The following is a 26,196-nucleotide window of genomic DNA, read 5'->3' on the forward strand; positions in this document are numbered from 1 at the left end:
AAGCCACTTGGCATACATTAAAATGGCAAGTAAATCTGTGTTCAATCTGTGATAGACTGGACATTTGAAAAGAAAAAAGTTCTTATAGTCAGCCTCTAAGATTGCCACCAGTGATCCCAGCTTCCTAATATTCACACCTTTGTGCCATCTCTCTCTCACATTGTATTAGTCTGTATGACCAATAGTCTATGGCAGAACTGATGGTTTGTCACTTCCGAGATTAGGTTGTAAAAGACTGATTTCCATCTTGAGCTGTCTCTCTTGGATTATTGGTACTTGAAAGCCTTGTCATCAGCAGCCCTATGGAGAAACACACATGGTGAAAAACTGAGCTATGTGGCCAATAGTCACAAGAAACTGAGGGCACCAGCCACCACATGAGTGAGCCTGGCAGCAGATTTCCTAGCTCCAGATCACAGCTTGACTACAGCCTCGGGAGAGACCCTGAGCCAGAAATACCCAGCTAGGTTTTTCTTAGATTCCTGATTCATAGAAATAGTGAGATAATAAATGTGGAGTAACTTAAGCCATTAAATTTGGAGATAGTTTGTAACTCAGTGATGGATAACTAACGCTGGTCTTTCACTGCAGATAATTTGAGAGACAGTGATCTAGAATGTTCTTGATCAGTGATCAGATATGGAAGGCTTAAGTAAGACTTGATAAGCTCTAAATAAGTATGGCTCTGTGTGTTGGAAAATAAGAAGAGTAGTGATGGCATTGATAACAAACTTGATGAGCTACTGATGCCCCTTTGAGCTATAAGACTGAATTATCTAGAAACCAAGCACGGATATCTCACATTACGTCACGAATGAGTCAAATAACAAGAGCTATTTGTAATGAATGTCATGGCCTTTTCCTCTGTTTTAACTGATAACACTTATTATTTTAAGAATTCTGATATTTCAGTAGGAGTGGGTGTGAGAATATGTATATGTATAGGAAAGAATATCTTTGTTTTAACTCTGAATGCAAAATTATTTTTAGGTTTCATCCATATACATACCTGCTTCCTGAATGCCTTTCTGATAATGCCTTCCTTTATGGACTCAAATGATGTCAAGAGTGTCAGATACAAATCTTTCCTAACAAAGGTAAGACTCTCATCATAAATAACTTATTTTTCTGGGTGGACTATGTTGTTCCAAGATATATTTGATAAACTTATGAGCATTGATATTATTTGACACAAGAGAAATAGGGAGTAATTTCAATTTAGAATATAAAAGTGAACCAAGAATAAAAACCTGAGTTGTATTTAGAGTGTGTCAGACAGATACAAAGAAGATTTGTAGCTTTCTTTGATGTGCTCACATGAAATGCCTGTAGTCAAAGGGCTATTTTTAAACTTGAGAAGAAATTCAGGACAAAAGGAACATTTTAAATATAAAAGAGAATTCAGGAAGATCACAAAGAAGTGAAATCACTATTACAAAGTTCAAAGACACATTGTTCTTCAAATACCAAGAAACTGACTTAAGGATCATTGGTGACCCTCATTCAGGGAAGACTCTCTAGGTATTAAGGAAGTGAGGGACACGAGGCTCTTCTCTTGCCCCCTTTGCAGAAACTGCTCTGTTTGGACAACTTTTCTGTTTTACTTTCTTGAGACTAATTCCTCTGTTGTGCACTGCCGTCAAGCAGCATTTTCTCTCTCCTTCAGCTACTGTGCTAGAGTTTTGAACTCAGCAAGGAGATCTTAACTGCAAGATAATTGGCATGTGGTGTCAGGCGTCACGTTGGCTGATCACTAGAGACCAGGGAGAGGAATCTGATGTGTCAGTCCCCTGCCTGAGCAGGATAAGTATTGGAGACCAGGAATTGACCTCCACATTGATAGGAAGCTAGAAAATTATTTTAAACATGGACAGGAAGTCCATAACAGGAAGTCAGGCTGACTGTTCTTAGGTATTAAGGACAGTTCTAAAAGTCATCTGGAAGGTCACAGGGATAGATCTGTGACATTAGGCCAAGGAGGACTGACCCAGAGAGGAGAAATCTTTTGTCTTATGTCAGAGAAAATCTCTAACACACAGGACAAGAAAGGCAACTTCTATGAGTACCAACTCTGCGAGGCAATTTAGATACATTAACTCATTTCTTCCTCAGCAGTTTTGGAAAAGAGGTTTTATATCCATTATATAGCTGTGGAAACTGAGACTCAGAGACATGACATAATTTAGCCTGTGTTGGACCGGCATTCAGATCTATGACCATCTGATACAAAATCCTCTTTCCACTACACCACTGTTTTTTTTCCTCTGAGTGACTTTATCACAGTCCTTGACTAAAAATAAGATAGGAGACTTCTTTCATAAGGGATCTTAAGGGTATCTATTACAAACCCTTCATTTAATACATTTAAAAAAGAAAGAAAGGTTACATTGGTACAAGTTATGATTCTGAATTATATACTTCAGATACTTTGCTGTCAGTCACAAATATCAGATCCTGAGAAATCACAAAGAATGTTTCTCTGTGTCAAAAAAAAATGAAAGAAACCTATACATAGGAGAAATATATTTAGCTCAAGGCAGCTTTTAATTTTCTTTTCGATAATAAATCAAGAACAAACCTTTATCAAAAAGCCATTTGTACTCAGGTAAATCGGCCCTTTTCAGTTGTCCAGCAAATTTTTATTTGTTTTCAGTACAGTCTGCCTACAACATTGCTTAGTTAATATTTGAAATGTGTTTATATTTGTAGAGTGAGGCAGTTCAGTAGTAGGCTATCCATTCACTGATTCATTCATCCTACAACAAGCATTAAACACCTTCTATATGCCAGTGGCTAAGATACTTGTAATCAGGTCCTAAGTACTGAATGAAGGACAGTTATTAACATTTACACAGAATTTAGAGCTATGAAAAAATGCCAGCTCTGAGAGGCCAGAAGAAGAAATTCTCCTAAAACTACCTTGGGATTCAGAACTGGAGAAAACAAACTATTTCCAGGAGGACCACCCAGAGGAGGTACTTTGGGAAGCCAGCCTGGAAATAGTCCTCCCAATGTGTAATACACATAAAAGATTAACTTTATTGCTGGTGATTTAGATTGTTCTAAATCAAGTTGTGTCCCAGGAGAATAAAATTCCATTTCTAAAGTGGACTTTTAGAATCATTTTTTCCCTTTTACATGAGGAAAGCACCTCCACCAAACCTGCATCTCTCACAGTGGTCCAGAAAACAACTACAAGGGTAGAGATTGGTGAACTCCGCTGATGTCTTACTGTTTAATGTTACCAATGCCATGCCTTCAAATGCAAGTAGTCCTCTCTCCAAAGAAAGGTAAAAGATTTGTTTTGTTCCTTGTTCATTATTTATTCTAAAATTTATAAATCACTCAAAGTTAAGATCCATGACTATCTAGATATATTGTTATTCTATAAATGAAAATTTCTATGGTTCTTACAAAATTAACTCTAAATTACTAATGTGTTCACCCCTTAAATGGATTAAAAAATGACTGATACATGCATGTTGTAACAAACCATTCCACGTGCTAAAAGAAAAATATGATTATCTTTTTTTATAAATTTCTTTGTTTGGTTTTTTTTTGGCTGTGTTGGGTCTTTGTTGCTGTGTGCAGGCTTTCTCTAGTTGCCGCGAGTGGCGGCTACTCTTCATTGCGGTGCGCGGGCTTCTCTTGTTGCGGAGCACGGGCTGTAGGCATGCAGGCTTCAGTAGTTGTGGCACGTGGGGTCAGTAGTTGTGGCTTGCGGGCTCTAGAGCACAGGCTCAGTAGTTGTGGCACACGGGCTTGGTTGCTCCACGGCATGTGGGATCTTCCCAGGCCAGGGCTCGAACCCATGTCCCTTGCATTGGCAGGCAGATTCTTAACCACTGCGCCACCAGGGAAGCCCCCTATGATTATCTTTTACCTCACACCTCCAATCAGACCTACTAGAGGTACCTGTAACTAATAATAAGAGATGGATGTGTATTCTTTGGGATGATAAAAATCAATATTTTTAGCTAAATATAGTACCTATAGAAAGAGAAAAGTAAAGGTATATATTATACATTCTCAATGGGGGTGATATTGCCCCCAAGTGTTGAAAATTGGTTCTTGGAGGGATAAATGTTAGATATTACACTAATTTGTGACCTTCCAAAGGATTAAGGATATAAACAAATATATAGTATATCTGTAGTACTAAAATTGAATGGGAGGGGGGCAATTAGAAATAAAAAATGTCCACAAAGCCTCTTTGGGGAGGCAGTAATGAAAAATTGTTGACAAACACTGGTGTATAGGTATATATACACATATGTCTCCTATATGTGTATACAGGCACCTTTACGCACACTATTTTTTCTTTTGAACAAAAACAGAATATATGATACTCTATATTCTGTCCCTTGCTTTTATTAACATGCTATGCCACGTGTAATCCGGGATTGACACATGCAAATGCTTACAGGGGTCAGGTGGGTAACATAAATAACATAACATAAATAAGAAAAACAGGGATTAGGGAAGAGTGTGGGCCATGGCAAAACTGAAACCCATGCTTCTTCACAAGAGCTTCACAAGCTCCAGCTGATGGTTGCTATTTGGGAATTTAGTCTCAGTGTTATCATATTCTCTGATTTGTCAAGCAATAGTGGAAATCGAAATTTTACGTGTTGATGATGAAATTTCCAAGCATGTCAACATTATGTGGGTCAAGCAAAACATGTCCCAACTAGTAAACCTTGCAGGTCTCCCTTTGGATTTCTGGTAGAGGTCCAACCCAGGGTTTCCCCAGAAAGATTCAGAGGCCAACTACAACAAAATCCTCTGCAACAGAATTTTCATGTGATGTGCTTGCCGGGCCCAAGTTCAGGTCTTCTGAATCGGAAACTCTGTGGGTCCATCCAGGAATCTGAAGTTTTATAAAACAAGGAGTTTCTTAAGTAATCTCAAGTTTGAGAACCAAGAACACAGCATACTTTTTAACAGCTATATAAGCACCATAATTGAATTCCAAAGTATGAAATGATCATACTATGTTAAAAACCATGTCCTCATTGGTGGGTATTGAAGTTGCTTCTAAATTTCCCCCTCTATACATAATACTTCAGTAAATGTCCTTATGCACATTGCTTTTATTTTTATAGAACAGATTTCCCAAATCAGGATTATTGGGTCTAACTAAGGTCTAATAGATACTGTACATTTTAGGGTCTAGTAGATACTGACTTCATACTTACTTTAGACATTTTAGGGTCTAGTAGATACTTGCTTTATAAAGGTTGCAGAAAGTCACATTCCCACCAGCAATACATGTGAGTGCCCTTATCCCAACACTAACATCCCTGGACATTAGAATTTTTTTCCAATTTGATGGGATAAAGATGTTTTTAATTTTTTTAATGAATAATGTCCTGACTTCCAGTGCAGTTAACAATTTTTTAAATCACATTTCCTCTACAAGGGAATATTGGAGATATTCCCCTGCTGAGAATGGCAGGGTTAGAGTGGGAGCTAACACCTTGTACACAGTGGCAACTTTCTTGATACCCTTACCTTCTTCCTAGGGTCTACCCTCCTCTCAAATCCCTGCTTCTCTTCCCACAGGGAGCCCACTATAGCCACTCATTATCTTTCACTATTCTGGCAGGTTTCTAAGTTTTCCTTTAAAATTATATTCACCTGTTCATTCCTATGCCCACTTGTCTATTTAATGGTCTGTCTTTTCCTTATCTATTTGATGTAGCTCTGTGCAAACTAGGCCATTAACAGTTTGCTTACAAAGAATTCAAAAAATTATACAGGTTACTATTTTACTTAATAATCAACCCAATTTGAACAAATTTCATTTAATTTTAATCATATTAACCATTTCAAACTATCAGTAGTACCATTTTAGTTTGTTTCTGCTGCTTTTAGAAATGTGCTTTAACATCAGGCATTTTCAGTATAATGCTATAATAAGTTAACTGCAGAAAAGCCACTAATGAATTTTATTTTATTAAATAACAGCAAAGGAACTATAAAGATTTAAATAGCTTTCTATGCAAGTTAAAAACTTTCCAAACTCAGAAATGGATTTTTATGGGGGGCGGAGGGGGGGAGGTGGGCTTTCTCTCAAGAGCTCTAATTTCAAAACCCAGATGGAATTTCAAAATACAAGTAAATAAATGTCAAAGCCTCTTGGCCTCTGCTCTGCCATTCTATGCCTGAAATCCTGCCAAAATGAAATTTTCCATTCAAGGAGGACTGGCGTTTACTAAGCTGATTTTTAAAGACTCACTTTCAAAAGTAGTGGAAACTTTGTGCAACTTTTGACGTTCCTCTCTGTGGATACAACAGCTGCCTCTGTAGACATTTTCCACAATGGTAACAATTTCTGAAAAACGAATTTTTAGCCCTTCCAATGCCTTCAGCCACTAGGTCTACTGGTTTTTCCCAGCGCCAAGCAGAGAAGATAAACAGAAGCCAAACTAAAAGCTAGCGTCTCACTAAGTATCACGGCACAAAAAGGACAGAAAGAGAAAGGGCAGAAGAGAAAGTGGGAGGGAGGAGGGAGCGTGGTCCGATAGTCCACTTGCTAGAGGGAAACATTAATCTCAAAACTGTGTGCTGTTTCAACAAAACTGAGCTGTAGTGAGACTGGCTTGTCTGCTTATTCACATATTATCATATTCAGTTACTGTTAAGATCAAATAGTTAGAAAAGCTGAGTTCGTTTAAAGAATACAAAGGGAAAATATGGAGCCCCTGCAATACGTAGTCAAATCCGAGGATTAAGGCTCAGCTTCTCTTGGTCAGTCCAGCGTAGGTGGGAAGTAGGGGTAGTGCTTTGGGGGGCCGGTGAAAGAGTGAAGTCTTGGCAAATGGAAACTAAAACTGTCAGCCAGTGAAAACCTGCAGTGTGCCTAAAAGAAGCTTTAAAAAGTTAACAAACTATGGGATAAATCTAAGGTGGGAATGAAAATTAGAGTGTTGTGAGAAAACTGAAATCCATTTACTCTTTGACAGTCTAAAAGCAACTTGAAACAGCAAGCCTAAGTTCCTAGCTTGTCCTTAAGGCTTTCTCCCCACTCCTTTATTCTCTTCCTTTCCTTTTTCGCAGCTTTTCTCATATGCAGTGTATGTACCCCGTAATTATCTCCCTGTAAGTCTTCCTTTAATTTCGGACTTATTTTTTCCCCCCTCTTTGTTGCTCCCAGACCCAAGCCTCCTTTTCCTCATATTCTACTATTTGTTCGCTGACGGAACAGAGAAGGGGTAGCGAGGCAGAAAAGTTTTGTGGTTTGGAAAACTTGGGCCTTTGTTGTGTCATTTCCCCTACCCCGTCACGCCCCCAACCACGTGACCAAGAAAGGCCGGAATTTTGTGAATGGAGCCGAAAGGTGGCTGCAGGGCGGGAGAGGCTCCGCCTCTTTTCCTAAAGCGGCCAATCTCCTAGCGGAGCGCTGCGGGGTCAGCAATAAACAACAATGGGCTGGGAACAGACGGTAAATTATTGGCTACCGAGAGAACCTCGCGGGGGCTGAGTCTGAAGCTCCGCCCCCTCCCGGTTACCATCGTTACCCGTCAGGCTCCAGCCGCAGAGAAGGTCTTTGGAAACTGTTGGTCAGGTTACGGGGGCTGGGTTATCCCGGGAGTGTTGGGCGGCGGGACACACTTGCCGCCTGACTGCACCCTCAGAAAGTACCCTGGAGCCTCACGATGCCAGCCTCGAGGCCCGGCTGCGCCCGAACCCCTCCCCGGCTCGGGTAAATGTGCAGTTCCCGCTCAAAATGCTTGTAGGTGCGCGCCTTAGGACGGGCTAACTCCGATTTACTACTTTCAGGGAACGCACGGTGTGTGTGTCCTTGCTGTCCACAGTTACTGGGTGTTTCCCCAGTAATAAGTTTTTTTTTTAATATTAAAAAAATTTTTGACCCATGACCTCCATGGGTCCGGAATTGAGCCTTGTGCGCTCACACTCCGGTTTAATACGGCTCCATAACGTTCCATTTAAGGAAGGAAACTTTCAATTAGAAATTAAGAACTGCAGCACGTTTCTCAAAGGGCTGAACAGCTGCCGGAAACATCCTTTGGTCTCTAGCTCTGGTCGCCACCAGGATCACAAATGAATTTCAACACCATTGAGTCCCTGGTCCCATCCCCGAGGCCTCTCATCCCCGGTTGGGCCGAGGCTTCTGAAGTGACTCTTTACAGCTCTAAGCCCCGTAGGAGGGTCAGGGCAAGTGGTTTCAGAATTGCAGCCCTCCCTTTTTAACGTCCTAGTCATTGTCCTTGAAACCCGACCCCCCTCGCCTCTCTCCCCCAGCTCCCGGCTCTAGCTGTTTAAAAGCTGGAGAGGAAGTGAAAGCGTCAAGTACAGTAAGTGATACCCTCCGCCTCCGTGTATACATAACAAAAGCTCAGGAAACGTGCGGGTCCCTAGGATATCCGAGCCACCCCTAACCTATCCCTGCTCCTCCCCACCTCCACCAGGGACTGGAAACACCTTGTCCCAGTGCACACGTGGGACAAATTTTATTTTAATACTTTACCTCACCTAGATCGCTCTGTACTTCTCCCTTCCAACGCAACCACTCCTGAAGCAATTCCTCTGCTTCTCCCAGGTGCTTTCCCCATAGATTTTACTGTCCCATGAAAGATTTACTTGAGGATGACGTTAAAAAAATAATGTTGTTGATGCGCCATAATGGTTATGGTGGGTGTTGAAAAATGGGAAGAGAACCTGGGCCAAAAACTTAGTGGGAACGAGGCTATAGTGTGAGGTGGGCTCCTTATCAGGTTCAAAATAGAGGGGCTGGAGATCTTGAGGGAGGGGTGGTGGGAGACTAAGGAGGCACGGTCTTGGTGGATCGCACTTCAGAGTATATATCTGACCCGAACGAATGTGCTTTAGGAAATCAGCCCAATTAGTGGACCAAACACACCAGTAAGGGGAACTGGCGACTCGAAACACATGGCTTCGGTGTCCCCGGGCGCCTTAACAATAAGCAGCGGGTTAGGACGGCAGTCGATTTGCTCTGTGGCGTTTCCAGGCTGTGGTCACCGCGCCAGCCGGCGGAGCACGGGTATGGGCAGAGGGGCGCGGGAGATTCACGAGCAGGGGCAGCAAGCCTCCTGATTGACAGCCCGAAATCCGATCTTGTGAAAGAGACGCGGAGCCAATGGGAGGCAGCGATCCATCAGTTTGGATTGGAGGCCCCTGGAGGAGAAGTAGAGGAAAAACCACCGAATTGAGCTCTGTCAGAGGCGCTTTCGGCTTCCAAGGGGGAAGTGCTGGGCAATAATTAATGTTTTTATTAAAATTGGAGGGAATTTTTTGCAGCCGTTCGCCTAGCGTGGCCTTCAGGTGGGTCTTTCCAACAACTTTTTATGTCTCTCCAGATAATTGCATGGTTGTGGGTTGCAAAAACTATCCTTATGAAAGAGGTGTCTCCGTCTCTTTAGTCCCGTTAGGTGCAAAGCAAGTCTCGTTGATCGCCATTGCTAGTTTTGCACACGTTTGCGAATCAGAGCTGCCCGGGGTACACCGACCGCGCAGGGAAACATCGAGAGTGTAAATAAATACATCGCCTCTGGTTCGGATTTTTGCTACTGCCGAAAATATGTAAATTGTGAACTCTCTTGTCTCTCTTTGGATCCAGGTGAAGGAGGCGGTGTAGGGAGGGTTATTTTTGTGAATGGGACTGTCGGAGGGTAATTAGCTATGCAAATTCAAGAGCTTCATTCATGATTTTTTTTTTTTTTTTTTTTGTAGCCTAAAAGCCATCTTGTTCCCCTCTAGGTTGATAGAAGTCCAGATCCCGAGGAAATCTCCAGCTAAATGCTCAAAATATAAAATACTGAGCTGAGATTTGCGAAGAGCAGCAGAATGGATGGATTTTATGACCAGCAAGTGCCTTACATGGTCACCAATGTGAGTGATCAGTTCGAAAGTTGCTGTTTATAAACTTGACTCCGACGGAGGGGGTGGGGTGGGGAGGAGGGAGAGAATGAGGAGGGAGGGGGCAAGGAGGCTGGGATTGCAGATACTTTATCTGCTTTGTTGCCACTGTAGGGCGACTCTGCTTCTAGAAGCCCAGTCTTCAAAATGAGCTTACCTTTCAGTGATTTGGATAAGGCATAGTTTTGTTTTTAAGACTCCTTTTTCTGATTAAAGTGCTCAAGATGAGTGGAAGAGGAGATGGGGGGCAGCAGCAGCTGCTGGTCTCAAAGTTTTTGGCTGGGTTTGTCTGCCACATTGAAAAGAATGAAGTTGAGACAAATGCTGACACTTTTTGTTTATATGGGGTGTTTATTTTTTTCTTTTTTTTTCCATTGTCTCTCTTACATTTTTCATTTCACCACTCTGTTTTTGTTCTTTTTTTAGGGGTGTTTCAGGGAGAATAAAATTCACTGTGTTTTAATCTAGCATTGATCCAGCCTAAAACGACTTTAAGTGTAATTGCTTAATGTTGTTTTGATGTTGAGATACCATGAATATATGACTGATAAATAGTGTATTACCATCGGCACAGGGGAGCAACTCTCCCTGGCTGTTGAGTTCTCAGCATAAGCTTTCACTGTCAAATGAACACAGAAAATGATTATTGGAATTGATACGATGGACTTTTATTTTTCTATTTAGGGAGGAGATCCAGTAGACTTTTGTATGCATGTGTGTTTCTATGTGTGTGTGCCATGTGAGGTTTACATTCTTTTAAAGGATTTTATCTTTCCCTTTGTAGAATCAGCGTGGGAGAAATTGTAACGAGAAACCAACAAATGTCAGGAAAAGAAAATTCATTAACAGAGATCTGGCTCATGATTCAGAAGGTGAGGTTTGATTTTGGGCTGAATCCCCCCTCTTTACCTATACTTCCCACCCTCATAAAGAAGAGAAGCACTTCAGTCTTACCTTAAGAATAATACACTTTCAAATTACTGCATTTAACCAAGACTTTTATTTGGAGCAATTAACATGATGTGACAGTTTGCGTTGAGAGATATTTTATGGCTCTGTCACAAACTAATGCAAGAAGGAAATAAAAACAGTGACAACTTTCTTTTAATCATTCTTTTGTGTTTAAATACCTTTGTCCATATGGCATACAAGTAATCCCATACACTAAGGTAACAATTTTGAAATATCCAACACAGTGGGACAAATTAGGCAGCTGTGCACACTGCTTAATTTCTCTTTTCTCCTGTGTTAGAAGTTAAGCAATGTAAGTGATTGTTTGATTTCCCATCCCCTTACACTAAAACCATATACTGTTATCAAACTTTTCATTGATGATTTTGATGACCACATGGTGAGGCCTTAAAATGTTCAGTGAATCATAATCAAGGCCTAATTAGTAATTATAATACCTATTTGGGAAATTGGGTCACAGATTCTTTTTATGAACTGTTGGTAGGAGGTCAATATATTATAAATTATTCCAGCCCTATGCAGGCATTCATAATAAACTTACCATACTTAGATTTAATTACCAAAGTTCAGTTTGCCATTTAGATTAGGTATATTGGATTCTGAAACATCCTCAAATCTTCATATAAGTATAAATAAGTTACACGTGCCTCTCCCTCCCCACTATGACAGAATACACAGTTTTGGACTTGATAATAATCAGGTACCAGAGAATTATCTCTCTGACTTTTGTAAACCTATTCCTGTAGAAATTTTCTTCCAAAATCTTGTATTTAAAAGTTGTCCCTTTTAGTTTTGAGGCGTTGAACTTCAAAACATATAGTACTTTGAGAATTATACAATGTACTGTTACATGTTTTATATAAGATTCGGAAGATAGAAATAAAACGTTTTTCAGTCGTTCTGATTTTTCCCCTACTACTGTTTTAGCAAGAGTTGAATATATTTAAGAAAGGTTTCTGTGGATAGACATGCCTTTACCTCAGCCTTTTTGAGTTCTAGTGTATGCGTGTTGTTTGAGGTCCCTAAGCTTATTTATTAAGCTAACTGTTAAAAAGGGGAAAAAAAAGATATTGAGAAGTATTGCTTAATAGACATCAAAATGGGCAGGATTATTGATATAATTAAGTTACAAATCCTGATTTCTTTTTATATTGACTCCCCTCCCCAAATTAAATTGATCTATAGTACTAATTTCATGACAAACATTTCCATTTAATGTAGGCTAAAGGTTTGCAAATCTTTTGTTTATGTCTTTGACTTGTTTTTTAGAACTCTTTCAAGATCTAAGTCAATTACAGGAAACATGGCTTGCAGAAGGTAAGGCAAAAGATTGCTTTCAAAGGAGGGGAAAAGCAACTCTAGAAGGGGAGGGAAAAAAAGTCCTGAACTTGCTGTCTTAATGTTCAGCCCAATTAATTGAGCTCTAAAAGAGCCACCTCATGTGTCATGCATACATTAGAGCCTCTGATGAGTTTGTCTTCGGGGAATCTGGGACTGCACTACCCAGTGTCATCACAAATTACCAGGAGAAATTGCTTCCAGCTCACAATCACATCTGCTTTTGGCAAGAACTAATGCACCAAGACTTCAAGTTCTAAGCCTCTGTTCAGATTTTAATTGCAATTGATCAGGTTTATATTATTGTACCTCGAGAGACCTCCTAGAGCCAGAACTCGGCTTGCTGTTTCCTTTAGAGCAGCGCATATCATTATTTGGTGTTCTGGCGGAGGACTTTTCTGATGGCAGAAATTAGTTTCTCTGGGTTCATCACGACGGGATGCTTCAAGATTTAAGTGCAAGTGTCTTCTTTCCACCTTGTTCACAACACAGAACGTTAGGTGTGTATCCAATGCTAAGGAAATCCATGGCTTTAAAATAAATCTTGGGGGGATTGGAGGATTTTAAAAATGTTTTCTGTTTGTTACTATGATGTGATGTTTGTTGAAATTGATCTTTGCTATTATAACACTTTTATTAGGATTTATTTAATATAGCAAGGAGATATTTAAAGGCATTACTTTTATTTTTGATAAAATTTTGTGTTGCAGTCTATTGTATCTTTTTTTGTGAAACTTTATTTTATAGGAACGAGGAGATATTGCTTCAGTACAGCTTTATACAACTTGAGAAATGTCTAATGTTGAGGGACTTTTGTTGGCGTCTATAATTTGAAATTTTTCTTTTGGATTTGGTACACTAAATGTGAAATAATAATTTTATCCTACGATGTGTTTTGTGGGAAATACAAAGAGAAAATTATAGATAGTTAGGTATTGAGTATAGTTGTGTTATTTCTGTCTTTGCATTACGTGGGAAACATGCAGTTTTTGGAACAGATTTTTAAGATGGTTCAAAGAAGAGAGAGGGTCTCTTTAAAAGGAACCCAAGCAATGCTGTTGCTACTTTGAGGCAGACTGCTGTGTTTTTTCTAGTGGTCTTGCTTGCAGTTGATCAAGTTGCTGTTAGCATGTAAAATAAGTTTCTTTGTTTTGCTGATATTCTAGTTCTTCCAAAGGGCTTCTGCAATCTTTATAAAGCTTTTAAGTTAAATAGCTTTTCCAGTATCCCTTTGCAAGGGTGATTGTATTTGTATGTTAATGAAAGGTAAGTATTAATGAAAGTTTTAGTTACATTTAAAGGTCATTTTGCTTGTCACTGTAAATGAAACTTATTGCAATAGATTACTTATTATTGCAACATAAGCCATATATTCAAATGTAACTTTCTCAAGAAAAATCTGCACAGAGGCTCTTGCATGAATTTTATCTGTTAGTTTTGCAAAGTTAAATGTTGTGAGAACACTATGTTTATGAGGGAATTTATTCGCTTATCCAGAATACCTTCAGATATCTATTTTAATTGTTCTGGAAGGTTTGTTGGTTCTTAAGATGTTTAAGTCTCATTGATTCCAAGTCAGTGCACTTGCTGGCAGATTTTGAATGTGCACAGCAACTCTGTTCCTGGAATTTAAAAATGTGGAATCTGTGACAGACTCTTACCATTTTATAATCAGTTTCAGTGCAGTGTTTTACTTTTGACTTGTTTTGTTTCTTTGTCCCTCAGATAAGTGATTTGGTAATTTATCCAAGTTTATTTTAAAACTCTACACTGAATATTCTTACCCATGATAATTAACTTACCTGTAAATCAGATCTGAAGATTTAGCTTTATATAAAATAAACCTAGAAAATGATTGATGTATTTGAAAGAACATGGACTTTTACTTAGAAAAGAATTTATAAGCTTAAATAAGTTCAGGAATTAATCCTCGGAGTGTTTTATTGAATACCCAGGTGGGCTCCTATTTACAAACCATGAGTAAGATTGCATTTGAGGATAATTTAAACATTTGTTCAGAATACTTTACGTTAATGTATCCTGTCATGATATAAGCATAACATTAACTTTATTTCTAAAAATCTAAGAGTAAGAAGAGAGGTGGGTTTTTAAAATTATCTGTTAATGGACTGCACATTTATTTTTAGCAATTTTATATAATTATGTTATTTGCATTAGCATGTTAACTTATCCCACATCTTGAACAATATTAGCTAAGAAGAGATCTCAAAATTATACTAGTTTATTTGTAGCTAGATCTGTTCATTTATGTTCTTCTGGTCATCCAGAAATTAAAACATTGCCAAACTGGCAGACTATAAACGGTTCACATATTTCTTTTCATAATTCTTTATCGCCAAGAAAGGGACCATGGAATTTTAAGTCATCTTGACCCTTTTTAAAAAGACCATTGGCAATTAACCAAGTTTCTCCCATAAGAATCCCACTGGGAAGTTAAACAGGTCTAAAAATGTTACTAGGCAGGAGAGTCAAGGTACTTGTAATGTGTCATATGAATTTTTAAAAAATTATCAAAGTCCCTAAATACTTGGGAAATAATATTGTTTCAGGTTTAATTTATTTTTTTCCTGTAAAAATTTTTATAAGGTAGACCCGAAGTGTAACATGGATTGGTCAGAGGTAAATTATTATGGATTATGAAATGTGTTTTATGTCCAAGGAAAAATTTGGATAGATAAGGTAGGACTTATTTGAGGGTGGGGTTGGAACCAGTATTTTCAATTCACTAAAGTCCTCTCCAAAAAATATGCTTCCATTCTTCCCCCAAATTTCTAAACAGGGATCAAAAATATGTTTTTGAAGAATATAACTTTATATTAGTATCAGTTTTGAAGTACTAACTGCAATTTTAAGGTTTTTTAACATATACACCACAATTTAAAATAATCACATCTTATTCTGAAGAAAATTGAAAAGGTAATGTTTTCAGTGACCAGAGTAGCAGTTAAAAAAGTGAAGAATGTGCTTATTTTAAATTTTGCCATAGCCAGTTTATATTGTCATTTTACTGTGTACAATTCTTTATTTATTGATTCTTTGACTTTTGAATTCGATTGCCACTGACAGAAAGGCAATTCCAATTATTTGATCCCATGAAATAATGAGTTCAAATATCAATTCTATCAACATCCTGGTAACGTCCTGTTTTTTTAAGTGGTGCTTTAAGGAAGGGCATCCTAGAAATTCATAGTTAAAATGGAACCTTTTGTGTGGGGGGGACAGAAGTAGAAGGATGTAAAATCGAGTTAAAAGAGGATCACGTTCTTTTAAAGTTGCTTGTTAAAGTTTACCTTTAACACAACTTAAAGAAAAATAATACATTTCATATGTATCTAATATAAATACATAGCAACTTTTGAGTGTTATTTTTGATGTTGGTCTAGATGTCCTTGAGGTTTCTTTTCATCAGTAATATTAAGGAAAATTGTCGATAGTGATTCGCTGCCATCAGGGTAGAATGTTTTTCAGTTGTGTGGTAAGTCAAGTTTCATGCTGCCAGGACACTTTAGTCAAAGTTGTGCCTCCAAGAATAACCTTTCTACACTAAAGATTATTATTACCTCATGCCCTCATGCCGATAAGCTTTTTTCCTTTTGTTTTATGTGACCTTCTATTAATAGTCAGGTTTGCTGAAAAGTAGAGATGTCATTCTATCTCCTCAGTTCACTTTAGTGGCTGATACTAAATTTATAATCAAAATCATTTATTATGAATTTCATCAAATAATATGTGCTCTTGTTACTCAATATACATAATGCCACCCATAATACACAGTAGTCATAATGTACTCATTTTTATTTTTTAAAAACTAGACTGTTTCTTTTTGAAACGGAACATAAATTGGGTATGGACTCACGATTTTTTTTTAAATGTGAGGCAGTAAGGAGAAAAAGCTTTAAAAACTACATTATTTTGTGTGGTTTAAATAAAAAAGGAATTGAGAGTTAGGCATTAAATTACAGAAGTCCATACTATTTCTTAGAGTTGAGCAAGAGTCATTGTATGGGGGGAGGGGGGAGCTACTCTCCATCTTTTTCTTGTACCAGGAAATACTCTAAACTATGAAACAAAGACTTCTTGTTTGGACTTCATTAAAGGGTAGCAGGTAGAGTAGATGTATTCTGTTTCTCAACATTTATTGGAAGTATATAAATGCATTTTCATCTAGGGTCTATTTGCAAAATAGAAAAATTTGTTAAAAATAGAATTCGGATTTGATGTAGCCTAGATATCGGTTTTCCAGAGGGTCCTAATACATGTTAATGAAATATTGCTGAACTTTTCTAATTCAGTTACAGAAAATGTATAATTTCTTGAATTTCATAATATAACTTTATTTCCTTTGACCTGTGCACAACATTGTAATTAAAATAATAATAATGATAATAATAATAGAAGTCAGACCTCAGTAGCATTAGAGAAAATATATGGATAATAACAACAGCTCTGAGCTACGCTTAAGTTTTCAAGTCTCTCTATAGGTTAGTTAGGAAATTGAAGTTGATTTGAGACTAAAGACAACTAAAACTTACTGTTTTCTTTCTTTTAGAGCATACAGAAAGAATGCCTTTATCAATATTAAAGATGTTTTTGTCATGGGGAAAATGCCCCCCCTTTTTTCATCTGTTTCAATGTATTTATATTTCTGTATTAATTAATGTTTATACATTGGTACAATCATTTTAATGTTAAAAGCGATGTGGTATAAAACCAGGCTTAGCGGTCTCATGATTATTTTCTTCCATGGCCTGAAGCTTCATTTTAGGATTAAACAAAGTATGACTGTGTGAAGGTTGATTTTCTTGTTGTTTTACTTTTATTTAAAAGAAAATTTAAATTTCTTTAGAGAAACTTGTTTCTTAACCCTGTGAGAGTGAAATGCTACTAAGTTCAGCAATAAACTATTATAATCTTAAGATAAAAAGAGCATTTGAATAATAAGCAAGAAAAATAAGGTATTTCTTTAATGGTTTGGCTTTTTTTCCCCCTTCCTTCTTTCCTTCCTTCCTTCCATCCACCCATCCATCCATCCATCCATCCATCCATCCATCCGTCTATCTTTACCTCTTTTCTTTTTTCCTTCTTAGTTTTATACATTTAAGTTTCTGTGACAAATTACCGTATAAAGCAGGATGGGTTAAACATATGTAAATATATATATGGATTTAACTTTGTCATTTATTTAAACGTGTACCTTAATGGATTTGAGCTGTATTTGAGACAGAGCAATAAAACTGGTATGTTTATACTGCAAGTTCAAGTTGACTTGCTTTAGCTCTCTGGAAGGGTGTGACATGAAAAGATTGCGGTTGGGCCCCATGGCTCATGCTGGACTGTGTTTTTGTGAATGGAGGCGGAACTCCAGCTCTGCCTGCTTGTCTGGAGGAATTGCTGAGGAGATCAGCTGTCTCATTCACGGGCAGAAAGAATGACTCATACATCTTCCGCCTTGTTTGGCTCCAGGTCATTGTTACAGTGGATAGAACTGGTTTTAATTAAATATTAACCCCTTTTCAACTTGACATTTGTTTCAGTTGTAATTTTTCCACTTTTTCCCTAGCTTTAAAAGAAAACCTGACAGGCGCCTAGTTTGTAAGAAAAAGGGGGTTTTTACTTGTTTGCAGCCAAACTTGGAAAATATTTCAACACTCACCTTTCCTTAAGTAATGATTATTACTTTATTTGAAGGTTTAAAATAAGCACAAAAGACAGACAAACTCTGTTTAAAAATTGTGCACTCCCCACCCCAGCCCCGCCCAAGAAATGTTAGTTAAGAAAGTATATTAAAATTCAAAATAAGGGTTAGTGATTCTGTGACATCAAGACTGTGATTAATATTTTCATGGGTTTCTTTCTCATAATATGTATTGCGATGTAGTAGAACGAGAGAGAGAGAGAGAGAGAGAGAGAGAGAGAGAGAGGGAGAGAGGGAGAGAGAGGAGAAACAACTTTGGATAATAATGTAGGTAAATAGCTGAAAGTGCAAATACTTCCCTTATAAAGGCGAAGTCCTGAGACTTGATGGCAACTTGTCTATTAATGTGTGATGAACTGATAGAAGCGCTCCAGCTATTACCAGTAAAATCCACATGCTTCATCTTCTTGAAAGCCTTTTATTGGTCTTTTGGTATATACTTTCTCTTCTCCTTTCTTACTCTTTCCCCTTCCTCTTTAATTACAGAGTGTGGGGAAACATTTTCATTCCCCAAAGGTGATTATTCCAAGCATAGTTTATTATAGATGGCAGTGAAAAAAACTAATTTATTTTTAGGTTGGCCTCTATTGTTAATTTTCCACTTTGGAGTTGGTATGGCTTGCCGCAAATTTTCAGGAAGCTGTAGTTTGCTACTTCACAGAATTCCCCGTGAATGGAGGAAAAAAAGGAAATGTACGATACGAGTGTGGCAATACTTTGTCATATTTTCCTTGCCCAGATCCAACTTGTGTTTTTCGTTAGCTGCTTTCCTTTGACTCTAACTTGAAGTTAGAGGTAGACTTCAGCTTTTGTCCATTTAAGTAGCATGCTGCTTCATTTGGTCTATTCAGTTTCTTAAGATTAGCTTCTGTGAAAATGTGAGTCATATGTTTTTTGTTAAAATTCTGGAATATGTTCAGGCATAAGTGTGAAGTATTTATTCAGTATGTTAAGGAGTTAGAACAGAAATAGCAGTTCTTATTCTTTTTACAAAATTGTTGGTATGTAGCTATTTTCTGTATTTGTGAGGTATAACTTCTGGTTTCTTCTCCTCCTGAAGTTTTCCCTCCCCAGCTCCCATCTCCCAACATACGCTGCTTATCCATCAGCGATTTTTTACGCCTTTCTTGCAGTGATATATATCATTGAATTGCAACTTTGTCTTCTGATAGTAAGAAAAAAAAAGTCTGGCCTTTGGGACAGTCATACCAGCATATTCTGTTACAAATACGTTTTTGTTACTCACCCGCTATTTTTAACTATTCCTGTAAAGGGATATTATGTTTTTATTAGATTCTTGTAAATGTTGGCTTTTTAAAAGCATAGTGATTGCTGTGGTTGATAATTTTGCATCTCAGTAGTTATCTGGGTTTAGCTGTTAATTTCAAAGGAAAACCAAAACCTGTGGATATGGTGGGAAAAATGTGTAGGGTTTGATTCTGTCTGCCTGCTGTTATTTATTAAATAGATATTAAAAACACTTTTTGTAATTTTTTTTGGTGAAAAGACTTATTTTGATCGTTACTCCTCCACTTATAATTTGTGAGTCTTTGAGAAAAATCAGGTTTACTGTACTGTCAAAAGAATGTTTATAGCTAAGAGAATGCTAATGTACAAATTTTAGCTGCGATTTTTATCCGTCTCCAATATAATTCATTAGAAGTAAAGATATTAAACTTGCATTGTAATGATTTGAGTAGTACCTCGTCTGTGAATTGAAAAAAAGGGATGGGTGGTGGAGGTTTGGAAAGAAGAATATAAGTAACGTTTCTTGAGTATCTGATATTGTGTCTGGCGTTGTGCTTAGACTATTCCATTTAATCCTCATGAAAAACCTATATTATCACTATTAAACTGATGAGTAAAATGGAGTTCAAAGAGGTTAAATAATGTTACACAGTTTACACAGCATAACATAGAACAATGATTTGAAGGTTGTTGGCCTTTAGTTAACCTTGGTATCAGGTATTAGTGGAATCGGAAGAAAAAAGTACCTCTTCCTCCAGTACAGGCTGATCAAATAGGTATCAGTTCTAATTTGGAAAAAAGCGCTTAATTTGTTTGGTTTTCTTAAGTGGCAGAGGATGGAATTTGTCTTCAATAAACTTAAGTATTGGTGTACAGAAGAAAGTTGTTAGAAAATAATTGAATGTCAAACTGCATATGTCTTGGTAATAGGCAAGATTATCGTTTGTTCTGCTCTTAATAATATAACATAAATTTTATTCAACCAAATATTTGTTTTTTTAAATCCTATTAAATAAGCTGACACAATAGACATTTTAATTCTATGTATGTTGTGTTCCTTTTTTATACAGAATTTTTAAAATGTAGAATTTCTTTTTATATGAATTTTTTTTCTTAATTACCAACACAAAGCTTTTTCAACAAAGACTGATTATGTTAATAAGAATTCCCCATACAGAATAGGCACTTTTAAAAAAATTAATTGACATCTGTTTTAGTATGACTTGATTGGATAAAAAGTTTCACTCTTAGATAATACTAGTAAAGTAATACTAACTAATCAGGTTATAGCTAAAGTTAATTAGGATTATAACTCATTATAAACCCAGCTTTTATGTAGCTTGTATGTCTGTAAGTGTGCGTATTTGTGTGTGCAGATGAAAACTCATTTTTTTAATATGTCAATTTGGAATAGGTTATTTTGACACCTAAATTAACTGTGATGAAAATATTCTAGAAGTGAAAAATATACTTGTGTTTTGATTGCCGAATACATTAAGTTCTTGCTCCTCAGAATTTTTTTCCTTTACTAAAAATAGGGTAGTCATTTGACATTAGGACTGATGAAATAGTGATATTCTTTTGTTAGTACTAAATAGTCACCTGGAAAATATTTTGCATGAAAAGATGGAGTTTGGTTTTATTATTTACTATTTTTATTATTGTGACCATAATCATTGAGATATAATATTTTATCATATATGACCAAAATCAATGATAATCTTTTCATGTAAAAAACTTTGTCACATATTTTGGCCAAATTTAGGGCAAACATTTTTAATTGTGGTAGTCTAATTGGCAGTAGACCGAACATATCAAAAGCAGATATTTCGAAAAAGCAGAGGGATATGTGTAGTAATTACACATCATTTGGAAGAATTGTGTGGTTAATTGAAATGGGCCGCTTAAGCACCGGCAGTAGGTGAATTGAAATACTTCTTACTCCATTCTTGCAAAAACAGAAAACAAAAAAACCCCCACTGCATCTAATGGAATTCCTGTAGCTTCTTTTATTTTGCATGTTTCTTTTATTTCCACGTGGCAGGTGAAATTCAGAGGGACTACAACTTCCACCATTTTATTTCTGACATACGTGTTTTCTGGGTGACACTGATGATGGCTTCTATTTCTCCTCCCAAATATTGCTGTCAATGCCATTTTAAATATGAGCTCATTGGCAAATAATCATAGGTTTGGTCTCAGTCTAAAAAGCTCTTCCATGAGAGATCTTACTTGACATTCTTTATGCCTTGGCAGTTTCTCTCTTAATTTTGTTTTCTTTTTTTTTCCTCAGCTCAGGTACCTGACAATGATGAGCAGTTTGTGCCAGACTATCAGGCTGAAAGTTGTAAGTATACTATGACTCATCTCTTGAACTTTTCTTTGTCTTTGTTTCCTGCTTTTATCCTTTCTCTTTGGTTGGTCTCCACTTCCAGTGTCTTTTCTTGCATTGTGTCCGTGCCTTTTTAGCTTACAGTCATGAGGTGATTGTATTTGTCAGGTTGTGACCTCAGTAGAACCCCTGTAGGATCTGAAAAGAGCTTAGGAAAACTGTTTGGATTAAAAGATGGTCCTGTTCTCTATTTCGTTTATATCCTTGGAGAAGAAACAGGGTGTGATCCATGAACATGCGAGTGTTTACTTCCAGCTTTTCAGTATGTCCAGCAGGAAAAGTGTGTGTGCTGATGGGAGACGGTCAGTAGTTCAAATCCTCATGAGATTTATTGTATAACATAAAAATCTTAGACCACACATCCTCTGGCTTATTGTATTATTTTACACTCATGAACTTTCACCTGCTTGGATTTAATTTTTAGCCTCATTATCTGCTTCCCGGTTGCAGTCACACAAATGCAAGTAGCCATTGGCTTCTCTTAGGATCCCTTCTGTGTTTCTTTCCCCGAGCCTTGCTCCAGGGCTTGTCATAGCATGCGAGAGGAGTGATTCAGGGGTTCTCCCCTCCTCTAATCAAAGAATGAGCATTTTGCCTGTATCAACATGGTTGCCTCGGGGTTTGCTTCCGATATTTATGGTTTGCCTCTATCAGCAAACTGCAGCTATTGACCTGAGGTGTGAATAGTAAAGATAAGGGTATAAATGCCATCCCGATTATAAAACTGACCTAATACATTTTTGTTCTTTTAGCACCAATTAAAGCTGTAACTTGTTTCATTTTTCCAGGCCATTGACGGTTTCACAGGAGGCAGTAGCAACAGCAACAACAGATGCTTAATACCTTACAACTTATCAAACCCATATTTTCACACCTAATATCATAAATCTAACACAAATACCTACGTTACTTTGAGTAACAGATGTTCGTGTGCAATGTTTTCAGCTTTTATGTTTGCTATCTTACATTTCCCAGGTGTCAAGGGTTGTAAGAGGTTTCTTCCAGATTCTCTCCCGTGTTACATATTTTAGTTCGGCGTCATTACAATTTTTTTCATTTGTGGTAAAATATATATTACAGAAAATTTATCATTTGAATCATTTTTAAGTGTGCAGTTCAATGGCAGTCATGTTGTTGTGCAAACACCAACACCATCCATTTCCAGAACTTTCTTATCATCCCTACTGAAAGTCTGTACTTACCAAAAACTAACTCCCCACTTACCCTGCCCCCAGCACCTGGTAACTGCTGTTGTATCAGCTTGATTTTTGATCTGAGAAGAGAATTTTCTGTACTGTTTGATATATTTATTAGACATAGGACTTCAAGAAACCTGTTCAGCTAAGGTTTAGACCTTAATTAGAGACTCTTAGAAATTCCCGGAAGGATGATGGCTAAGGATGACAGCTAGGCAAGGTCTCCCTTTCTTCGGTGAAGTGTGGGAAGAGAATGGTCACATTTCCACATGTCCCTTCCTGTGAGGCACTGGAGTTCTTTCTAAAAACTAAACCTGTCATCTGAGTGGGAGAGTTAGTCTCATGGAGTCATTTTATATCTGAAGAAATTGGTAATGATTTTAATACTCTACCAAATGCCTAAAGGTAATTTTTTATTCCTTTTCTTATTTGCCGTCTTTTTGTTTTTTCGTATTCTTGATTAATTCGTCTCCTTGAACTCACTTCTCTAGGTTCACAGCATGATTTTTTCTTTCTTTCTTTATTCCTTTGATTACTCCTTCTCAAGTCACTCATCTGCTTTCTCTGTCTTTCCCAGGGTTCTGTGCCGTGCCAGCACAGTCCCACAGAACTTTCTGTGATGATGGGAATAATCTACGTCTGTACCGTTCAGTATAGGAGCCACTAACCACATTCCTCATTGAGCACTTGAACTGTGGCTAATGGGACTGAAGAAATTAATTTTTAATTTATTTATTTTTTATGACTTTAAATGTATGTGAACACATGTGGCTATCAGCTACTGTGGTCAGCGTGCTTCTGTTGAGCTATGTCTCCTACGTCGTTTTCTCTAGTGCGGGTCTCCAGTCTGTCCCCGTCTACTGAACATCTGGTGCCCCGATCCACCACTGAGGTCCTGGTGCAAATTAGAAAAACGCAGCACCTCTGCACTCACCCCCTCCGCCCTCAGCTGAGCATCAGCATAAAACACCATTTACATAGCACCCCCAGTTTTCAATGTGATTCTCCAGTGACAGTACACTCTCAGTAAGGCCAATGGTGAAATCTTTACTTTTTTTCTGCCCAGCATCTCTCTTCAACTTCTGTTGCCCTTCTAAGTTGATGGCATCACCAATCCAAGCTGAAAACCTTTAATTTATCTTCAGTCCGTCCCAGTTCTTTACCATTAACCTCCCTTTGCTTACCAAGTTGTTAATTCTATGTCTCAGAAGTATCTTAATTTCATGGCTTCGACTCCATTTCTAATATTTCACTGCCTTAGTTCACACCCACTTTCTGCCTCCACGGAACTTGTGAATCAGCCTTTCTGTTGGTGTTCTTGCCTTCGTGTTTCCCTCCTTCCAGTCCGCTCTCTGCAATGATATTAACACACAGCCATGTGACCTTGTTAATTTTCTCTTTAAACTTCTTTCAGGACAAAGTCCTAATTCTTTAGCTGTACAGAGCATTGTTCTATAACCTGGGCCTTGGCTATCTTTTCAGTTTTAACTCTTGCTATCCCAGCACCCTGTGTCTCTCCATTCTCTAAACTTGAGCCTTTCTAATTTTTCAGTCCCCCAAACAGAGTGAGCTCTCTTATGCCTCTACCTTTGCACGTGTTCATTTTGCTTTAAAATTTTTTAAGTTTTGCTTTGCAGTCTGGTGTACCTCCAACTCCAGACTCAGCTGCGAGTTCACCGCACTGAGGTCTTTCTTGACCTTTCTTTGCATCCTTACCCTGCAGAGTTAGACTCTATAGCATCTTGTATCTTCTGTTTATTATAATATTGTAGATCCATGTCAGTAAGACTGTGAACTTCTTGAGGATTAGGAGCATGTCATAGTCAGTATGCCTGGCGTGTTTCAGAAGCACCATAAGTAAAATTGTTGTCATAACCATGATCAGCTTCTTAGTGCTGATTTTCTCCTAAGTATTTTCGAAGTCCTAATTCCCTTCTTAAGGTAGAAACATCTGATCATGCCTTAAAGCATTATATATAGTGTCCTTCTGGAAAAACATGCTAAAACCATGAATTAATTTAGCCAAGCACTTTCAGAATGCTGAAATTTTATTTTACTTCAATGAGTGAGTATTTACAGTTTAACAAATATGGTTCTAGGACATATGAATAAAACACCTAATTATAGAGGAAAACGTATAAACACACGTAAAAATAAATCTGAAATAGTCTAATAAGAAGAAAGTGGAGATGTGATTTATTTTAAGTTTCACTGACTTAAAGGACTATTGTTCGGATGATGGTGACCAGCTAATTTCAATGTTCACTGAGGATGGAGAAAGAGGGAAATAATTTAAATAGAGGAATAGGGCATATGGATTAGACTCTAAAGAGCATTTCTGGATGGAGAAGTTTATCAAATACTGGAATTGAAAGGCCATCTTGTCTCCTAAATGCCCTTTGCAAATGTTTGATACTTGTCTGTCTGGAAAAGCTTAGTGGGGCAGAGGGATCCTATCTCTAGGAACAGAAGGAAACTCCATCCCCTCTGTGTGGCCCGTCTATAACTTCTATGGGGCTATTTTTTTCCAATGGGAATAATCAGATTTCCTTACATACCTCAATCGAATAAAATGCTTCTGTTTTTGCTTTTATTGCTTTAGCCCTTTGGTAAATGTAGGTTAGGAGAATGAATGGCAAGTTTCTGCCCAGCACTGTATTACAGAACATACATTCGAGTGTAACGTGTATAAACATACGTAGAAGAGTAGGGAACAGAGCATTCAAAAAATCTGAAAAATGAAATTAAACCATAACACTGGGGTATTGCCTAGAAATTTTCCTGAGCATCTCTTATTTTTATTTATAAAGTTTTTCTGTTGGAAACCTGGAATCTTAATGATGTCATGCTATAGTTTGGTAACCTTTGAAGGCTGCTGACGTTTGAAGCATGTATAGACATTAAAAACAAATGAGAACAAACAAAAACATCATACAAGCCCATCCTAGGAATTGAATGGAGGTTAAGAAAAACAATTATGTGGCTCAAACAAACTGTTTCTTAGAAATGAATCTTTTCAGAATTCAGACACTGTGGAAAAAGATAGAATAACTTTAGGATACGCTTTAGTCCAGAGGAAGTAGAATTATATCTCTTCAGAAAAGAGAATTAAAAGAGTGTTTAGAATAATAGATGAGCCTTATCTTTCCAAAGTAGATACAAATTTGTGTATAGACTGAATTTTTGTAAACCATGTGTTTTAAATTCAATACATCAATAATCTTACATTTTAAGTCATGTACTTTAAATTTAGTTATACCACTAGTCTTTTAAAATCTACCACCCCTCATTTTCTTCATGTACAAAGTTGTGTGTTACTATTTTTCTAACTTGTTCGTTTCCATTTGATTACATTAGTTCCTTTCCATGTTTCCTCTACAGTGATTCACATGATAGATGATATTCACATTTACATTTTATGTTCTCCCAGA

The 26,196-nt window shown here is 37.4% G+C and overlaps 1 protein-coding gene across 12 annotated transcripts in view; it reads left to right on the top strand.

Annotated features, from left to right (window-relative positions):
- Window positions 1-7,589: 7,589 nt before the first annotated feature.
- Window positions 7,590-26,196, top strand: part of ETV1 (ETS variant transcription factor 1) — a 96,800-nt gene continuing 78,193 nt past the window's right edge. For 2 of the 12 annotated variants that reach the window (XM_067746248.1, XM_067746258.1), the window contains exons 1-4: window positions 10,105-10,250; window positions 10,688-10,775; window positions 12,145-12,192; window positions 21,471-21,524. In XM_067746248.1, the coding sequence (XP_067602349.1) occupies window positions 10,128-10,250; window positions 10,688-10,775; window positions 12,145-12,192; window positions 21,471-21,524 (313 nt within the window). In that variant the 5' untranslated portion in view covers window positions 10,105-10,127. The other 10 variants (XM_067746252.1, XM_067746250.1, XM_067746251.1 and 7 more) reach the window with 10 other exon arrangements.

Source organism: Pseudorca crassidens, chromosome 8 (assembly GCF_039906515.1).
Source record: "Pseudorca crassidens isolate mPseCra1 chromosome 8, mPseCra1.hap1, whole genome shotgun sequence".
NCBI classification, from domain to species: domain Eukaryota; kingdom Metazoa; phylum Chordata; class Mammalia; order Artiodactyla; family Delphinidae; genus Pseudorca; species Pseudorca crassidens.